Genomic DNA, 19,940 nt, shown 5'->3' with positions numbered 1-19,940 from the left:
TCTTCAATTTCCTTTAGGCACGGTTGCTACACTACACACCCAGTAGTTTTATTTTACTTGCATTCCTTTCCTTTAATCTAGTTCATCATTTTGACTCCTTTAAAAATTTAATTTTTTCTGCTTTGCTGCATTTTTGGTATATAGCTCTATGCGTACATCTTGGGTGTTTTTGGTTTTTGTTGTTTATTTTTTTTAACAGTCCAAAGGCCCTCTCTTTAAAAGTCCAAATAGCATAAGCAACTGCACTAAAAGGCTTAATGGGTCCTTGGCGTTCTACATCAGTGCAAATAACCTGTGCCATTGTTAAAAGTACCTTGACACCTAATGTAGACACCTTGACACCAGGGACAAATCACTAGTCAGTCCTCCAAGGTTTAAATGCTGGTCTCCCTCAGACTGCCTTACGTTCCAAAGACTGTAGTCTCTGCCCCCATGATAAAGAGGCTCAGCAGGTTTTTGGTGCTAATCTAAGAGAGAGGAAGTCATCTAAGCACTTATTTTGCATAACAAGTCTTGACCTAACAGTGGGTTTAGAGATTCCAGACTGTAGAGAAACCTGAGTTTCGCTCTCACAGCTCTAACCTGTCACTCTACCTGCTGAAGGAAAGGCTCCTTCCTTTTGTAACAGGCCTGTTGCTTTTCCCTTTTCTGGGTTGAGCTAATTTGTTACTAATAACCGAATAGCTACACTGCAGTCAACTAGGAATATTATCATTCCGCGCCTCACTGTTAGTTGTACCCTGGGCTCTAGTAAGGTTAATTACATTGGCTTTAAAGATCATATCTCGATCATACCCAAACCCAACTCCCTCCTTCAACTACTCTAACATCCAACATGGGGGTTGTCCGTCTCCCTTCCGCATTCTGGGGGTTGGTTGTTTGGATTTTTTTAATAACCCACTGCCTTCTGGAATGCTGACTGCCCTGTTGAGTTGACCTTGTGCAGCTCTTACATAACTAATCAGAGCTGCAGTGACTTGTGAGTGCAATGGCCACATCACATATAGAAGACACCCATTTTTAAGATCCTGAAGATAGCAGCAATGTCCATGAGCAATGCATTCATTTCCCTAAATAACGAATGTTTTTGTTCAGTTCATCTAGTTGATACAAAGTCTCCGGTGGGAGCACAGCAGCACCTACCCAGCTCTGGCAGAAGCCTGGGTTCCATCTCCTGCAAGGGCAGGGGAATGAGGAGAGAGGAGGAGGGCTCTGGGTCCCTAGATTTTGGATATTTGTCTTCCACCAAAGTGTAGAAAAGGCCTTGAAAAGAACTCACCTGCAAAAATAACTCTTAAAGTGATCTCTTCTTGATATTGATGGACAGTTTATCAAGAGCCAGTGATAGTATCCTCAAGTACTTGGGTCATTCATGTTTTTTGTTCTCATAGAAACATTTCGTCAGACATCTAAATCTGTGTCTGTGTTCGCTTGGAGCCAGCATCCCTCATTCCTAGAACCCTAGGCAGTGCAGTCCAGGACGGTGACGGTGCAGTCCAGGATCGAGCCGGTAGTGTGCACCTGGCCTGCCAGGAGCACCCCTCCCACCCGCCGGCCTGCCCTCTGGGCGGAGCCAGAGCCCAGGCCATATACTCAGTCTCTGCCTGCAGCCAGCTATCCCCCAGTTGCCTTCCACTCGCTGCGATGAGCGGGGAGCTCTGGCTTTGGGCATTGTGCGCCCTGCTGCCAGCCTTGTGGCTGCTGAGCTTCTTTCGCACCGATTCTGACCTGACGCTGCTGTGGGCTGCGTGGCTGGGTCGGCGTCCAGGTGAGGACCTTCTGTGATCTCCAGTTTCAAAGTGGGAGACCTGATCTCTACTGGGTCTGGGTCCTTCCGGGCCCCCACCTCTGGTCGTTGAAGCTTCAGTGATGCCAGCCTGGGCGTTGCCCGGGGTTGAGGGTCAGGGAGGAAGAGACTGTGCAAAAGGAGCGATTTGGCGTTCTTATAGCCTGTCCCGATCTAAAGATGGAAAAGTTTTCGCCTTCCAGGCTGGGAAACCTCTCTGCAGGTTGCCAAACTGCTGCCTAGACAGAATATCTTTAAGACCTTGCCTAACCGGAATCCCAGAGATCCAAAACATTATCAGACATTGTGGGCAGCACTGAACACTGCCTTGCTAAGGTGCCTCCTTGGACAAAGGCTCAGGGCCTCTTAATTCCAAAAGTGTGTATCCTAGGCTTGTCGTTCTTCAAAGTTTTGAAGCAGAATCTTTGACAACCTGCTCCTAGAAGCTCAATATAAAGGACCCAGGCGTTTTTCCTGAAGTAACATGATTTTTGTCCATTAGTAGGAATTCTGCCTGTCGCTTTGGTCCGTGTCTTGCTTCATATTCGAGGGGACTATACCTGTGGGTTAAACACCTATATGGGGTGACTAAACACATGCTGTGTGCTCTGTAGGCAATGCACTCAGAGCTTCGCAACCCCTGATCTCCGTTCACTTCAGCTCAACTCTAGAAAGCAGGTGTTGTGGCGTTGTTTGGCAAACAGGGCAATCACATTCCAATGAATGAAATGGCATGCTCACAGGTAGACTTTGGATCCTAAGAGTTCAGTCAAATTTTCCTAGACTCTTAGGACAGTACCCAAAATATGCTGTGACGTTTGTTTCAAAGTGATAGCTCAGAAGACAATGTTTTCTATGCTAAGTGGATAAAAATTGCCTGGGGAGGGCGCGACATGACTGATAATACATTTTTTTGTCTTCCTGTCTCCCTGCAAAACTCACCCCCCAACAGGTCAAAATCTTGATTTGGCAGCCAGTACGCAGAGGGAGCAGATGGCTGTGCTAAGTGAACTTTCTCTTTCAAATGAAATCATCGGACATCCCTTTCTTATTTGATAAAAGAAACTTCTCTTGATCAATCTCTCCGATTAATAATTTCACCTGCCAAAGGCTCATGGGTGTTTCATGTTGGGTGGCTTTGTGTAAACTGGAACTTAGAGATTGAAACAAAATCAGTATTTTTATTATGTAATTCTGCAAAGGTCATTCAACTCATCAAAAGAAAAATTGTTCATTAAATTATAAGATCAGTAAAAATGAATTATATGACATTAGTTTAATTATAGTGCCATAAGTAATTTTAAAGCAAGTCATACAAAGTTAATAGCTTTTAAGATTTAACTCAATCTTGAAAAGTATTCATTCTTAAACCTTCATTGACGAAAAAGTAAGTTTCATCAAATTTCATATATGTATATTCACTTATATGTATAGGAAAGCACAGTTCTACATACAGAAGAATATAGGTGAATATATCATGTATTTGTGGAATTAAAATTTCATAGGGGGCAGTTTTAGGGGAAAATGTCTCAAGAAACTTAGAGTAGGATGGAGAGTGAAGAAAATAATACAAAGAATACAGAAATAGACACAGATTCCTAAAGCAGCATAGACTGGAATATGGGCATGCTTTATGAAAATTTTAAAAGGAAAAACCTTCCCTCCTGTAAATTATATTTTGTCTCCTTAAAAATTAATGAAGGTAAAAACACAAAATTCTAGAATACAAAAGGATAAACAGTAAAAAGTCCAACAATCCCCCACCCTAGTCCTTAGCCTCTCGGTATACCCTCTCTAGTGACAGCCTTTACTTCTGCCTTTTCTGAGACCTTCTGGAAAAAGCGTTTGCATCCCCAAACCTGACTCTCACAAGGTAAAATTTAAGGTTTGTTTTCAGTGATGAATGCAATTGGCATTTCTTCAGTGCCAATTTAATGCCCTGGGAGTTTTGAAGTTTTAATTCATTTCCCCAACACTCCTGTGAGGAATGATTAATTATTTGCTCTGAAGTTGTGAGAACTAAAGACTCTGAGCACACACTGAGGAGATGAAAATGGCTGTGCCCCTATGATGCAGCTGGATGTTGAGCTTTAGCAGGCTCCGGAGATGGTCTGTCCACAAAACAGTATTTACTCAAACCCCTTGGATGGGCCAGTTTGAAACAGCACACTAGAGTACAGCTTTTAACACCTCTAAACCAAAATCAGAATCTGAATATATGTGATACTTTGTTTGCTTGTTTTGGTCAATTCCACATAGTTTTTTTTTTTTAATACTTTTATTAATTCTTTGAAAATTCTGTGCATACAATGTATACAATTTTATCATCTCCATCTTCCATCCCCTAGCCTCTCCCAGATCCATCCTGTCCTCCTCCAACATGGTATTCTTTTCCTTTGCTTTCTTTTGTTTGTGTTGTACCCATCCAAACCCCATCCCAACTCATGGAAGCCAGTTTGTGCTTCCCATTTACTCATGGGTGTGGGGCCACTCACATAAGCCTAATTGACAGAAAACTGACTGTCCCTTTCCCAGAAGCCACCAGCTGTCAATAGCAGTGAGCCCTGATCTAATGAAGATTGTCCAGATGACCAGTTAACCTTGGCTACTGCCAGTTCATGAAGGCAGAGGTCCTGTCACACAGAGGGGGCAGTTTCTGTTCAGATCCTCCTCAACTTCTGTTTCTTATCATCTTTCTGTCTTTTCTTCCTTGATGGTCCGTGAGCCTTGTGGAGAGGTTTGTTTGTTCATTTTGTTTTTTTAAGACAGGATCTCATGTGTCTCAGCTTAACCTCAAACTTGCTATATATCTAAAGAGGATCATCTTTTTGTTTCTGAATCTCCTGCTTTTGCCTGGAGTGCCGGGATTGTGGGTGTGTGCTACTACAGCCAGCTTATAAAGCTAGGCAAGAATTCTACTAGCTGAGCCGCAACTAGTGCCCTCACAACTCTGACTTTTTTTTTAAAGACAAGAATTTCTCACCACTGTGTATTGATGTTGCATTGCAGGCGCTGCAAGAAAGGCAGAGAGAGAGAGAGGGGGAGAGGGAGAGAGAGAGACACTCACCAAGATGCTAAGCATTTATTTCCGAAGGAGCAGAGGGGTGCAGCTTTCTTGGAAAAAACTGACACCCAGCTAGCTCATTCCAGTTAATTTTTGAAATATACAGAAGGTTAATTGGGGTTGGGAAAGGTTCCAACTACCAAAGTCACTTTGCTTTCTCTGCCCATTAGAGCACATAACCCATACAAAATTAAGGCAAGGAATAATCAAAAGTGAGAATTTCAGGTCTGCTAGGAGTGTCTAGAGGTCAGTGCAGCTGTATGTTCTCAAGTAGCACAAAGTGCAGTCTCCAGAAAAACAACATTTCTCCAAGGGTTAAACAGTCTCAGAACAATTTCTCAGCCTCTACTGATTAACCCAAATATAGCAAAGGTTTTGCTGAAACATTTCCCTCAAAACCAGACACAAAAGCTTTATTCATACTTTACTACTACTTTAGACTTTGGTCTAAAGGAAACTGGAGATCCTTTCCCCCAATACGTCCTCCTGCCTTTTGTGTGGCTGCTGTATCATTTGAGCAGTCTTTATAGGGACAGAGAAGCTGGGGGAACCTGACACACATTTCTGCCCTGTACAATGCATCTTGTATGAACTACTACATCCTCCTAAGATGAGAGCACCTACATTGAGGAGCTTGTTTATAATATGATATTATCTGAAAGATATAAGATATGATTGGCAAAGGAAGAAAATACTACTTTTAAGTGCAAGATGGTCATATACCATTGACTAGAATTTGGTAAATTCAGATCCTTACCAACAACAATACCACAAAAAATTTGGAATCATAGAACTGAAAACTTGATGGAACCCAATTATCCAATGCAAATATCCCATTTAAAGGCTATGATCATTGCATCCAGGCGATTGGTTTCTACTTAGCAACTTTAATTTATCTTTATCAAATACATGGATAGAGTCTTAGTCAAATGAAACTACTAGAATTTGGGTAAAGACTGAAAAATTTACCAAAAAATTTGAATATATAAAATATTGGATGCGTAAGAAGCATATTTGTGCTTTTTAACAAATTGTAGGAGATTCTGCATAATAGGTTGTCATATTTAATGACATGGTTTAGAGTTTATTCTTTTTTTGTTTGTTTTTGCTTTCTGAGACTGGTTTTCTCCACATAGCCCTGGCTGTTCTGAAACTCACCATGTAACCCAGGCTGGCCTCCAACTCACAGAGATCCACCTGAATCTGCCTCCCGAGTGCTGGGATTAAAGGAGTGCACCCCCCCCTCCCCAGCTAGTTTATTTATTCTTCATTTATGTTTTGCTTCTCTTTGATGGATGAGTACCGCTATCCCACACATATTCCTGACAACGCTCCTCCTTCCTCCATAGAACAGGTGCTTACTGGCATGGTGGTGTGGGTGACGGGAGCATCCAGTGGTATTGGTGAGGAGCTGGCTCTCCAGTTATCTAAGCTTGGAGTCTCTCTGGTACTGTCAGCCCGAAGGGTCCAGGAGCTGGAGCGGGTGAAGAGAAGGTGCCTGGGTGAGTCAACCCCTAACCACAGCTGTGCTTCCTGGAAGTAAGAATCCAAACTCAAGTGCAGCTCCGGGAAGTCGGGGGGGGGGGGGCGTCCTGTGCAGTTCGCCCTGGCTCCCGAGCTTCCTGTGCACTGCCTGGCTTCCTCTTCCGTTACCTCTTAACAGCGACCCTTGTTTAGCGTCTCCATTTCTGCAACCCTTCTCCTATCATTTTTGCAGATTCTCGTCCCTGGTAGGATTATCAATCCTCTCGAAGCCAGTTAATGATCAAATTGATGACCTAGAACTTGCTATTATCCATAACATGCAAATGTGGCCATTGAAACGCAGCTCACAGGGCGACCATACTATTTTTGCTCTTTGAATTTTAATGTAGTCATGTTCAATCAGAAAGCAGGTTCAAGTAAAAATGTGATGATCACCCACAGAATTTTGAATTTTTCTCCAGAATATATTTTTGGATGACTTTTTTTTTGTTGTTGTTGTTTGTTTGTTTTTTGTTTTGTTTTAGTTGTTGAACTCTCTGGCTGGGCCACACGCCTCTTTCATAATTTGGCTTGCAAAGGCCTTGGCACCTGTGGCAAGTCTGGTTGCTGGTTCTTGCAGTGATCTATCTGCCATACTTTGTGACTCAAACTTCCTGCTCTGATGGAACAAAGGACATATTTTGGCAGCTCTTAGCTGGCTTCACTGTGAATCAGGAGGTATAGCCTTTCTGTTGCATTTTTAAAATGATTTACATTTTTTGAACGATTTCATACAACTGTATTGTGTGTTGAGTGTATTCCCTAGTCCCCACACCATTCCATGTCCCCTCCCCCACTTCCCCATTAGTTCACCTTCTGTCCTTAGACAGTTTCACATCTACTTTCTTGTCACATACACTCGCATGCTCTCTCTCTCTCTCTCTCTCTCTCTCTCTCTCTCTCTCTCTCTCACACACACACACACACTTATGTCTCTTGGTATTTATTTCTAGTTTTCTTTCTTTATGTTCTGTTAAGATACAAGAAGTTCTTCTGAGTTTTTAGCATTAGTAAAAACGACCTTAATGGTCTAAAATGTTATCTTCTTTTAGAGAAAGTATGGGCATCTAGTAAGCATGAACATTCCATAGCTAGTGGCTGGGATAGCTTGCGGAAGCTCATCAGTTTTATGTGATCAATTGTGAGGTTGAATTGCAGTTTTTTTGTTTTGTTTTTATTTTTATTTTTTTATTTGGTCTGAATGAACTTTCTGTTGACAGTGGGGTATTAAAATCACCCACTCTTATTTTATTTGGACCTAGCTTCCCTTTTATGTCCTGTTATGTAAGATTGGGTACCCCTTTATTCAGTTCACATATATTTACTATTGCATCATCCCTTTTAGATTGTAGTGATCTTCTTTTCTAATTTTGTTTAAAGGATCCTTTATCAGTTATAACTGTCTTAGTAAGTGTTCTATACTATGAAGAGACCGCCATCATCATGGCAACTCTTATAAGGGGAAACATTCATTTGGGCCTGGCTTACAGTTTCAGAGGTTTAGTCTACTGTGGTGGTGAAAGGGAGCACGACAGCATGCAGGCAGACATGGTGCTAGAGAGGTAGCTGAGAGTTCTATAGGATGTTCCAAGGGCAGTAGGAAGTGAACTGGCTTGAGCTTCTGAGACCTCAAATACCACCCCCTAGTGACACACCTCCTCCAACAAGGCCACACCTCCTATTAGTGCTGCTCCTGTGGGCCTGTGAGCTTTTTCTTTGCTTAATTGACATTCATTTTTGACATTTATCTCAGTTTCTGTCAGCATCTCAATTTCCTGGCTCAATTTCTCACCCTTGCTACTGTCTTTTGCTTTTCTATTGCTGCCTTTATATATAATGGTATAATTTTAAAAGGTGCATAAATGACAGAATTAGATAAGTGTAGGAAGAGGAATCCAAAGAAAAATATAGTGCTTATTTTTACAAAAATAAAATATTGGGGTTGGAGAATTAGCTCAGTGATTAAGAGCACCCACATGGCAGCTCATAACTGTCTGTAATACATCTCAACGTGATCTGACACCATTACAGAGACATAAATGTAGGCAAAACGCCAATGCACATAAAAATAAAATAAAGGAGGTAGATACTCTTCAAAAAGAAAGAAAGAAAATATCAAAATATTAAATGTATAGTGATTTTTTTTTTTAAAAAAAGAAGCAAACATACAAGGGTAAAAGTTGATATGGTGGTTTGAAAGAAAATGGCCCCCAGCTGGGTGGTGGTGGTGCACAACTTTAATCCCAGCACTTGGGAGGCAGAGGCAGGCAGATCTATGTGAGTTCCAGACCAGTCTGGTCTACAGAGCTAGTTCCAGGACTTCTAGGGCTGTTACACAGAGAAACCCTGTCTCGAAAAAACAAACAAGTAAATGTCCCCCAAGGGGAGTGGCACTATTAGGAGGTGGGCTTTGTTGGAGGAAGCATGTCATTGTGGAGGTAGGTTTTGAGGTCTCATACATGCTCAAGTCACACCCAGTGAGGCAGACCACTTCCTGCTGTCTGTGCAAGATGCAGAACTGTCAGTTACTCCTCCAGCACCATGCCTGCCTCATGCTGCCATGTCGCACCATCATAATAATGGACTGAACCTCTGAAGTGGAAGCCAACCAAAGAAATGTTTTCCTTTATAAGAGTTGCCATGGTAATGGTGACTCTTCACAGCAACAGAAACCCTAACTGAGACCCATAGGGTATGGGTTATCTCTTTCCTTGGGCCTCTAACGTTTCGTCTGCTAGGTTCAGGGAAGGGACAGAGTCCAAAAGATGGAGTCTCCCATCTTTCCTACCAAATAAGCTGACCACAAGCCATGTGGCAGGTTTCTAGCAGAGCTTTCTTCCTTGTGGGAGCTTCTCTTTTCATACCAGGAATATCTGATGATCCCTTAAAACTTTGTAATCTAACAGCATGCTTCATAGGCTCCCCAGTCAGTTCACCTTGGAGTGACTTTATAGGCAGGATGTGGCTTCTGCCTTGGGTGGGGCTGGTGGGAAGGGAACAGAACACTGATTGGCATCTGTTCAGGCAGCCTGTGCTTCATTAATCACTTCCTCAAAGTCTTGGGAGGTAGCTCTGTGGTAGAACACTTGCCTAGCATGAATGAGACCATAGGTTCAAACTCTAATTCTGCAAAATAACAAACTCTGCTTCTTAGTGTCTGGCTGTTGTATATACTCCAGCAGATGGGCTCTGAACTTGTAGCTGATCAGAATGTAACTCACTGACTTTGGAACTGTGTGAAAGAGCAATTAAGCATTGGGGTGGGGTGGGAATTTAACTCTGTGGTAAAGTACTTCTTGGCTGGTGTCAAGTTCTGGGTTCAGTTGCCAGACCAAAGAAAACAGAAGAATAGCAATGGCACTTTGTGAGCATATTTCAAAAAAAAAAAAAAAAAAAAAAAAACACAACTCTATACTTCTAAATGAGCTGTGGTGATTTGTTTTTTTTGTTTGCTTGTTTTGTTTTGTTTGTTTGTTTTGTTTTGTTTTATTTTTTTCCTGTAGGATAATCTTTATTTTGCCAGAATTCTTTTACAAGTTCCACTAGATCCATCCATCCCTTCTGGAAGGTTCAGGGATAAATTTGGAGAGCAGGAAAGAGCTTGATTGAATTGTAGCATGGCTTTGTCACTAAAGTGTTGGTGTGTCTTAATCTAGAGAATGGCAATATAAAAGAAAAAGATATACTGGTTTTGCCTCTTGACCTGGCTGACAGAAGTTCCCACGACATAGCTACGAAAGCCGTTCTCCAGAAGTTTGGTAGAGTAAGTAGCAGTTTTTGTTGATAGAGTATGTGTTCTATCACTTTCCCCAGCTTGGTTAAAATTGCCAAAGAGATTCTTGTCTGTGGTCTCTCACTCCAAGAGATTCAGGCACATGGGATGCTCTAGTGGGTCAGGTCTTAAACCTCTTGATCTCTGGGTCTTGGACTTAGGCCATTAGCATTTTTCTTGCTTTTAAAGCTCTCAATTCCTACTGTAGGCAAAGGAGCTAAAAATTCACCACAACTTTGATATTTATGAAATTTGCTGTGTTTTATGAAATATTACTTAAACTGAAGAGGTGATTTGTGTTAATTTTATCTTTTTGTTTGCTTGCTTGTGTTTTGTTTTGTTTCAAGACAGGGTCTCACTATATAACTCTGACTATCCTGGAACACACTGTGTAGACCAGGCTGACCTCAAACTCACAGAGCTCTGCTGGCCTCTGCCTCCTGAGTGCTCAGATTTAAGGCTTGAGTCACTACACCTGTCTTGATTTTATCTTTTTATTATTTTAGAAATGTAACATTGCTCTACTGATTCATCAAATTAACAACACTCATCATTAGGAATTCCATTAGTACATTCAAAGACCATCTCTAAAAAGTCCTCTCTCTGATTTTATTTAACTAGGTGGACATTCTGGTCAACAATGGTGGACAAGCACATTGTTCCTTTGCTGTAGATACCAACCTGGATGTCTTCAAAGTGCTACTAGAGGTGAACTACTTAGGGACAGTGTCCTTGACCAAGTGTGTTCTACCTCACATGATGAAGAAAAAGCAAGGAAAGATCGTGATCATTAATAGCCTTGGGGGAATTATACCCATACCACTTACCAGTGCATACAATGCCAGCAAGCATGCTCTCCGGGTAAGGTTGCTTGAACCCAGTTCTGTTAGCAATGACGATGATGTGCATGAGGGATTTATCCATTAGTGGGTGAGGTCAGTGGCACTGAGAGGCCACATAAAGAGAAGACCTTTGAGAGGACACCACCAGTAAAAGACCAAAAATATTTGAGCTGCATGCTAGGAATAATGCGGTGTGGGGAACCTTGGCAGATTCCATGGTAGGCAAGGGTGATAGAGTCGGGGGACAAACATACCAGTCAGACAGAGCTTAAGTAAGAAGTATTATTAGGAAGGGGAGGGGAGGGGGAAGGAAAGAGAACAGAGGTAAAGAGACACAGAAACAGAGAGAGGACAGAAGAAAAAAGGGAGGCAGGAAAAGTTCTGTCTGCCCCAGGGGGACAGCGGGGGGGGGGGGGGGGGAGGAAAGAGAGAGTAAGTGCCTGGGATCTTTCTTTGAAAGAGGTCCTTTTCACCTATGCCCAGACTGGTAATCATGGAACCCTGGGCTGACCAGGGTCCTGCTTGAATGCATTCTGCCAGGTGACAGGGACAAACCAGCATAATGCCTGAGTCCTTACACTGCACATGCTTATTCCTTATTCAACAGATTTTTACTGTGCCCTTGCATGATGCTGCGCTGAGATGCATCGTGGGGAGAAAGATGATTTCTGCCCCACCAGGCATATGTTGTGTATTGCCTGAGCTCTTTGTGTACAATATTTTCAAGTCTAACTGCGAGTCAGCCCTCTCTTCTCTGGTCTTATTCTGTATGCATGACTACTGGATGATTGATCCTGGGCTCCATATCCCTCCTCCAGAAACGTGGATGCTATTCATTCCAGTTTCATGGAAAGAAGAAAAATTTCATCAAGGAAAAGACTAGGAGAAAAGCCTGACCTGTTACAGAACGGAATGATTCTTATGTTGGCTTAAGAGTAAAACTAAAGACATGATAAGGCCAGTGATTAAGGAAACATAAAATTTAACTCATCCTATTGAAAGTGAATCCATCCCCCCCCTTTTTTTTATTGAGTCAGAATTTCATTCAGCATGTGTTAGCCTTGAACTCTCTATGTATCTGAGGCTGGCCTTGAACTCCTGGTCCTTCTGCCTTTGGCTCTCAAGTGCTGGGATCACAGGCATAGGCTAACATACATACATGGCTGGTAAGTAAGTTTTAATGGAATCTATTACCATTGGGAATTGCATGGTGCAGTGGTTCAGGTCAGCGTAGTTCCATAGAAATTGAAGGTGTGGTCCAATAGGACCTCCCTCTGCCACACAGAGCACACAGGTGCATAGTGATGGGGTGCTGCTCATATGCTCCCTGAAATTTAGAAAAGGGCTGCCAATCAACCTCCAATAGAGACAGATACACATTAGGCAGGCAGATGTGGGAGAGTGTCCATCCCATCTGCTGGGACCCAGGCTTACAAGACATCTAAAAAAGGAGATGAGCTCCTCCACCTGTTTCCAAGGCTCTGTTTTAATTGAATTTAATAAGCTGGCACAATGTGCCCAGTTGATACGCCTGGGAGATGGTGCAGCTGATAAAAGCACTTGCCCTGCAAGTTTGGGTCACCTGGGTTTAATTCCTCAGTACTCAAGGTAGAAAGGAAGAAGCAACTACCCACTCATGCACACGCATCTGACCTTCATATGCATGTGGAGGCATACATGCACACAGGCATGCACATGTGCACACACACATGCATACATACATCTGACCTTCATATGCAAATGGAGGCACACGTGCACATGCACCCACACGCATCTGATCTTCATATGCATGTGGAGGCACAGTGCACCCATGCACGCACATGTGCATGCATACGTACACACATGCATGCACACACACACACATAATCAAAAGTCCGATTTTTGAAAATATGACTGCTTGAAGAATTTGTCAGCTATAGTTTGGTAGTTGGATGCTAAGGTCAGCAGGCTTGTAAAATGCACATTTCCTTCTCAGTTCCCAGTAATTTTGAGAATGACTTTGTCAATGGAGTTTATACACCTTCCTTGGTGTGGTTTTACACAAAGAGGGAGGGGGTTCAGTGCTCCTGGGCTGGCGGACTGGTGTTCCTTTCTTCTGCTACAGACCAGCAGAGGCTAAAGGTATGGGAGTGCTCCCTACCTTCACAGGGGTTTTGTTTTGGCCCACCCCTGCACCAGTCTCTGACTGCAGAAGCCTTCACCATCCCTGAGCTGTGTGGTGGGGGAGGATGTCACATTTATTGCCATCAAACCTTTTAATGTTGCTGAATCCAGATGCTGATGCGCCTTTGGAAGAGAGAGTGGGCTAGAAGGTCATGTTCAGTAGAGTGAGGAATGACTTACACCTTTGTAACCCTGGTTGCTTAGGCTAAAGCCTCCTCCCTTTACCTTGAAAAGCAGACACTAGCAAACTATCTTAAGAAAACAAACGCACTACAGCAACCACTTGAAATCTTTTCTGCTTTGCTTTTGTAAACATGGCTAACCACAAGGAAGCTGGCCCTGAGTTACCAAGGCCATCTGCAGAAGGTCACAGTGAACACACATCACAGTAGATAAATTCACCGAGACTGAAAACATACCAATTCTATGTGACTATAAACCAGGCCCCCGCTGAGCCTGCCAACTCCCCAACTGCTGCCTGGGTTCTTCAGAACCTGCTTTCCCAAACACCTTGAGAAGAAAATTTAGACATTTCATTAGCTGGCCTGGTTGCTGTTAAATCAATGCAGTCTGAGAATATTTCCTACTTTAGAAACAGATGAGGAAAAGCAGATTTTTGTTTATTCACAATCTCCAGTATCTTTAAGTCTGGAAGGCTTAGCTAGCTATTCTTTTTTACTGGAAGGCTTAGCTAGCTATTCTTTTTTTACAATATAATATTTTTATCAAGTTTTTTTTTAATTTCATGCATGGACACAAGTGTATTCTCATCATATGCAAGTCCCCATTCCTCCCTATAACTCCTCCAAGGCCGTTTCCACCCTCCCCAACTTCCTATGATTGTTTCCTTCCTTCCTTCCTTCCTTCCTTCCTTCCTTCCTTCCTCCTTCTCTTTAAATAACTCACCAACTCCAATTTGTTATTTACAAAGAAAAATTTCTCTGATACAGTCTGAGAGCTGTACCAATCTATGGATATATGTAAAAAATATACACTAGGCTGGGAGGCAGAGGCAGAGGCCAGCAGTCAGGAGGCAGAGGCTGCAGATGTCTGTGAGTTTGAGGCCAGCCTGATCTACAGAGTGAGTTCTAGGACAATAAAACCCTGTCTGGAACCCCCCCCAAAAAAAAACCCAAAATGTATATTGGTGTGTTTTTCCTGAATGTATGTCTCTGGACCAGTGTGTACCTGGTGAGGTACCACATAGGTGCTGGGAATCCAACCAGGATGCTCTTCACCACTAATGGACTCTCCAGCCCCTTGAGATAGAGATTTAGAGGCCAATCACATCGTAGTCATGACTAGTTATGCACTAGTCATCAGCCAAAATTTACTTCATGTAAATTATTTCACCAGTTAAAACGGTAATGCAAATTGAAAAATGGATTTATCTATGGGAGTTATTGTGAAGTTCCATTCCTGCTTTTTGTTTTGTTTTGTTGTTTGCAACCTTATCTTTAAAAAAAAAAAAGTCTATCCAGGGAAAGAAGAGATGCCCCCCCCCATCCCTACCAGCGATCCTCTGTGAAAATAAACATTTGGAGCGGGGAAATGAAGATTGTTATGAGGAGGGTATACAGGGGGTCTTTAGAGAAAAGTCTAGTTCCTGCTCAGTGCTTGTCTGCTGTAGACGCACTGATGTCAAAAGCTACTGCTAGCCTCCTCTGAATCCCTGGGCTCAGGCAAGAGCTGAGAGTACCTGCTACGGTTGTTTGTGGCCGTGGCCTGTGTGTATACTATGTGTCCTTTTCTCAGGTACTTTAGAATATAGCCCCTCAAATCATGAGACTATGAATGGAGACCCGTATCTGCATTTAATTTCCTTTTTCTTTTTTTTTTTTTCTTTTATTGCTTATTAGGGATTTTTAAATACCCTCCAGACTGAGCTTTTTAACTATCCAGGTATAACAGTGTCTACCATTTGCCCAGGACTTGTGCACTCGAATATTTTCCAGAATTCTTTTACTTCAGAAATCACTGAGGTAAATGTTTTTGGTTGAAAAATAGTTGGAATGCTTTATTATTTAATCCCACGGTGTTGACTCATATAGGTCAGGGTCTCTGTCAGAAGTACTTAGGAATTAGCCGCATAACCTAACCCCAATTGTTATGAGTCATGCTAAATTTGGCTGGTGATGTTTGACATCCAGTTTTTATAAGACTAATGAAATTGCTGCAGTATCAGATCTAAGTTGGCCACCCTGTCCGCTGTTGTGCAATTCCTCTGTAGTTGGTAATAAAACCCCTTTTATCTTCCTCTGTCTCACCACAGATGAGTGGGATTTTCTGGGGTTTTCATATGCCTTGTTAGGTAACAACAATCATTATGCTTCCTAGTGAAGAAAACAGGGAACTTTGACCTTTCAATTAGTTGGCCTCAGCCACTCCATACATGATTCCTATGAGGGATGGTGGAGTATCATGGAAGTTTATGACTTGGAATAACACCTGCAGACACTTGTAATGGGTGCGAGGCCCCACACCACATGGCCCCACTGGCACTTGGACTTTGGCTCCTTCTTAATATAACTTTCTGTAAAATAGCTTCCATTTTATTTTAAACTTTTAGACTTTAGGGAATAATGCAGACGTTCTTTCCAAGATGGAAACGAGCCGCTGTGCCCGGCTGATACTGATTTCCATGGCTAATGATTTGAAAGAAGTCTGGATCGCTCAGCAGCCTGACTTGTTTAAGACATATGTGTGGCAGTATGTGCCGATCAGGGACTGGATATTTTCAAGGAAGATGTGGAAGAAAGTAATTGAAGGCTATAATGTTGATATGGTAAGTGACTTGCTTCTTTTCTAGCAGTTCGTATTCATCTTGCATGAAAATGCAAACTCTTCCAAGGCTTGGAGAATAGTTTTTGCTAACTTCCAAACCAGCTCATAACCAGCTCATAATATAAATACCAAAACCACATAAGAAGTATTCTGTCACCACATGTAGCTGACGGTTTTCCATCAATTGCCACCGGTCCAGGTGCTCTAGAAGATTCTACATGGCAAACAAAAGCTGCCATTTTTTTCTTGTATATTTACTGCTTGAGAGAGTAAGTTTCCCGTCCATCATCGCCTACCCAGCCTTCCCATCTCAGCTCAGGAGTCACCTCCTTGAAGGGATGTGCCACTTCTCTGGTTCAGGTGCCCTTAGCCCTGAGTTACCCACCTTCAAAACAACCTGCTACACTAAGACAGCTGCATCACTCGCTGTGCAGTCCTTATTTCTCCTGTCTCGGCTGGCAAGCACACTGAGCATCCCAGGTATGCAGGGAGCAGGGCTGATTGCCCTTTCTTTCCGCATCACTCCTACAACACTGAGGGGAATATTAACTGTCTCTTAAAAAAGAGGAAGTGCCATCACAGCAAATGTAATGGGCTAAGCCTAAAACCTTTAATTACCATTATACATAAGGAAGGCTGTTGTTGTGGGTCGTTGCCATTGTTTCGTTGGGATGCTTTGTTACACACATTTTTTTAAAAAATTATTTTTAGTTATATGTTTGTGTATTTGTATGTGTGTGTTTGTTACGTGCCTGTGGATGCTTATAAAGGCCAGAAGAGCGTGCTAGAACCCCTGAGAATGGTTATGAGCCTCCTGATCAGGAGCTAGGATCCAAACTCAGGTCCTCTGGAAGAACCTCAAGTACTCTTAACTGTGAAGCTAACTCTCCAGCACTTGGTATAAACCACTTCAAAAACTTCATTACTATATAGCTGGCTATGGTGGCATATGCCCTTAATTCTAACTCGAGGCAGAGGCAGAGGCAGAGGCCAGAGGCCAGAGGCAGCTCTTGAATTTGAAGCCAGCCTATAAACTAGCCTGTTCTACACAGTAAGTTATGAGTTCCGGGACAGCTAGGGCTACATAATAAAGAAACCTTGTCTAAAGCAAACAACTAAAACAAAACAAACCAACCAAACAGGTAAACAACAACAAAACAGATGAATAACACTATATAAAGAAGGTCATAATTTACAGAGTATGTAATCTATCAGTAATTAAATAGTCGTCTCTATTTTTTAACAGTTAATTATAGTGCTAGAGAGACCACTCAGTGTTTAAGAGCACTGCCTGCTTTTCCAAGGGTCCTATGTTCAATTCCCAGCAACCACAGGGTGGCTCACAACCATCTGTAATGAGATCTGGTGCCCTCTTCTGGCCTGCAGGCATACATGCAGACAGAACACTGTATACATAATAAACAAGTAAATCTTTAAAAGACAAAAGACCACAGCTAATTACTTCTATCTTTCTATGTTGTAGTAAAAATGAATCAGGCGAGGGAGAGCCAAGAGAAAACTATAACAAAATGCTTAAAGACATTAAGATTATAAAACATTTACACGGTGCCCTAAAATGTAGAGGTTGAAATGTCGTAAATTTGGGGTCTTGGGGATGTGAAGTGGTTCTAAAGACGGGCTTCAGGGAGAAGCTACCTGGGCTTTAAATCCAGAAGGATGATTTAGGAGGCATTCTGGAGCTCAATAACAGAGAAGCCGTGGAGGGTACGGTTCTGTACTAGAGGGAGCTGGGTGCCCTGGGTCAGAGCTTGGCCTGGTGTTGGGCTATCTGGTCAAACACCAGGTCTAAGGCCTACTTGCCCATGACCTAAAGTAGGTCTCCCCTCTGACTTAAGTGGTTTGTCTACACAATGGGTAGTAGATGTGACAAGTCATAGGGTTGTTATAGGCATTAAGTAAGAACAGAGGGGCAGAGGCACTTCCTGAGCATAGTCTGGAGTGTTCTTGGGACTTCTACACCTTTATTCTCCCTTTCAAGCTGAGTTTGGGAGAAGCAGGGCAGATGCTTAAGTTGTTTCTCTGTTGTGACTTTTATGAATGGTAACAAGCAGATGGGAGTGCCGTATTGCTTCATCATCCTGGTTTCAATTCCTTCCAGTGTGTACCCTGATATGATTTAGAGGTGGTTGATCCTGCAAAGCTTCATCCCCATGCTGAACCTCATGTAAGAGGCAAGGCCTGATACAAGGCCATGGAGGCATCGCCGTGGAAGGGATGAATCTTTTTTCTCCAGGGCTCTGGTAGTTCTAGGAAAGTGAGTTGTCATACAGCATGGCTACCCAACATGCCTGGTTTCTTTTCCATTTCTCCACAAGATGACAAGCATCACAAGAGGCTGAGTGAATGAAGCTGCCTAATCTTGCATCTTTAGCCATCAAATTGGTGAGATGAAAACCAATTTTTCCTGCAACTGCAGGAATGGACTAATTCCTGCAACTGCAGGAATGGACTAACTGTAGTAGCTGAGTGTCATGCCACATTGTGCCCAGATTAAACAGCTGGGAGGAATTAACATACCATTCATACAGTTATGATGCCGGCTAACAGTTTTGGTGATTTCTGCTAAGGCAGAGAAAGAAGACATTCAAGAGACTGTCCATCAGAGGGAGGGAGGGACCAAGTGTGGCACTTTCAGGGGCACAGCCTTTCAGGAAGGGTAAGTCAAGGCTGGCCTGTGGTTTTTACAGAGTCTACCTAGAAAACACAAATGTCACCCAGAACATCTTCTTTGGATTTCAAAGCAAGTGATATTAGTGATTTCAAAGGCTATGGTCTTTTCTTCCTCAGATCAACTCTTTTTTTTTTTTTTTTTTTTTTGGATAAATTGAAAACATTTATTTTATATACAGCATCACCATGTACATATTAAATAGTACTATAATAGGATGATTTGATATAACTCCTCCCTCCCTCCCTTCTTCCTTCCTTCCTTCTCATTTTTACAGAGAGGTTTTCACTATGCAACCCTGACTGGCCTAGAACTCATTATATATAGTGATCAGGCCTCCAACTCATAGTGACCCTCCTGCCTTTCTGCCTCTGCCTCTCTGAATCTGCCAAGTGCTAAGATGAAAGGCATTTACCACAGACAGTTTTAAACAGAAGAAAAAGAGAAAAACTTCAGATTATAAAGTCCTTCCCAAGAACAAATTTTGTTTTTGAAAACTAACTTTTCCCAAGTGGTCAGTAAGACAAATATATTCATGTGCCAACATCATCTTCAATAAATACGTTGAATAAATAAATACTTCCTATTCTCCATCACTGCTTTTTATGAGATTTTTCTCACTTCTCAGTATCATTTCCTGGATATGATGCCTCATTTTAATCTAGCACCAAAGAACAATAGCCACAAGGATTATTACTTTGCATAAAATTTATTTAATTTCAGTCTTCCTTGGTGAATATTCTTGGGGGAGGTAAGTGGCCTTATTGTCCCAGAATAAAGTCACATCATGGGCACACAGTCAAGACATTGTGTTTTCCTCTTTACATAATACATGGAAAACTTACACACATTTATTATTTTTATTTACATTTGAAACATTAAAGTATAATTACATTTCCTTCCTCAATTGCTCTCCTGCAGTCCCCTTTGTTTCTCTCAAACTCCTTGCCTCCTCTTCTTTAATTATTATTGTTAAATACATTTACACATAAAGTTGTTGTTATTTGAGTTCATTCAGTGTTGCATGCATACAATTTCGGGGCTGACCATTTGGTATTGGAAAACAAATTAGGGGATTCCTTCATAGAGGAAGACTGACTTTCCTTTAGTGGCTGAAATTCTTTGTTTAAGGGAAGGACCCTGTGATTTTTGTCTTCTCCATCGCCATGTGTACTGATGTTGTCCTTGTTCAGGTGGACTTATTTTCCAAATATTCCAATTCTAAAGACTTGACATCATTGCATGTATCTAGAAGGGCAGTCAGCATGGATGTGATGTACAATACAAATAAGAGAGTGCATGAGATTCTGTGCGTA

The 19,940-nt window shown here is 42.2% G+C and overlaps 1 protein-coding gene across 1 annotated transcript; it reads left to right on the top strand.

Moving 5' to 3' along the window:
* The first annotated feature begins 1,606 nt into the window (after nucleotides 1–1,606).
* Nucleotides 1,607–18,345, top strand: LOC127230680 (dehydrogenase/reductase SDR family member 7). Its single transcript, XM_051195982.1, has 7 exons — nucleotides 1,607–1,768; nucleotides 6,200–6,352; nucleotides 10,031–10,137; nucleotides 10,768–11,007; nucleotides 15,011–15,133; nucleotides 15,721–15,937; nucleotides 18,272–18,345. Exons 1-7 carry the CDS (start codon nucleotides 1,645–1,647, stop codon nucleotides 18,301–18,303), a joined length of 996 nt encoding a protein of 331 aa, XP_051051939.1. The 5' UTR covers nucleotides 1,607–1,644; the 3' UTR covers nucleotides 18,304–18,345.
* The last annotated feature ends 1,595 nt before the right edge of the window (nucleotides 18,346–19,940 follow it).

This window comes from Phodopus roborovskii, unplaced genomic scaffold (genome assembly GCF_943737965.1).
Source record: "Phodopus roborovskii unplaced genomic scaffold, PHOROB, whole genome shotgun sequence".
In the NCBI taxonomy this organism is placed as follows: domain Eukaryota; kingdom Metazoa; phylum Chordata; class Mammalia; order Rodentia; family Cricetidae; genus Phodopus; species Phodopus roborovskii.
This window is presented reverse-complemented; position numbering and strand designations above follow the sequence as displayed.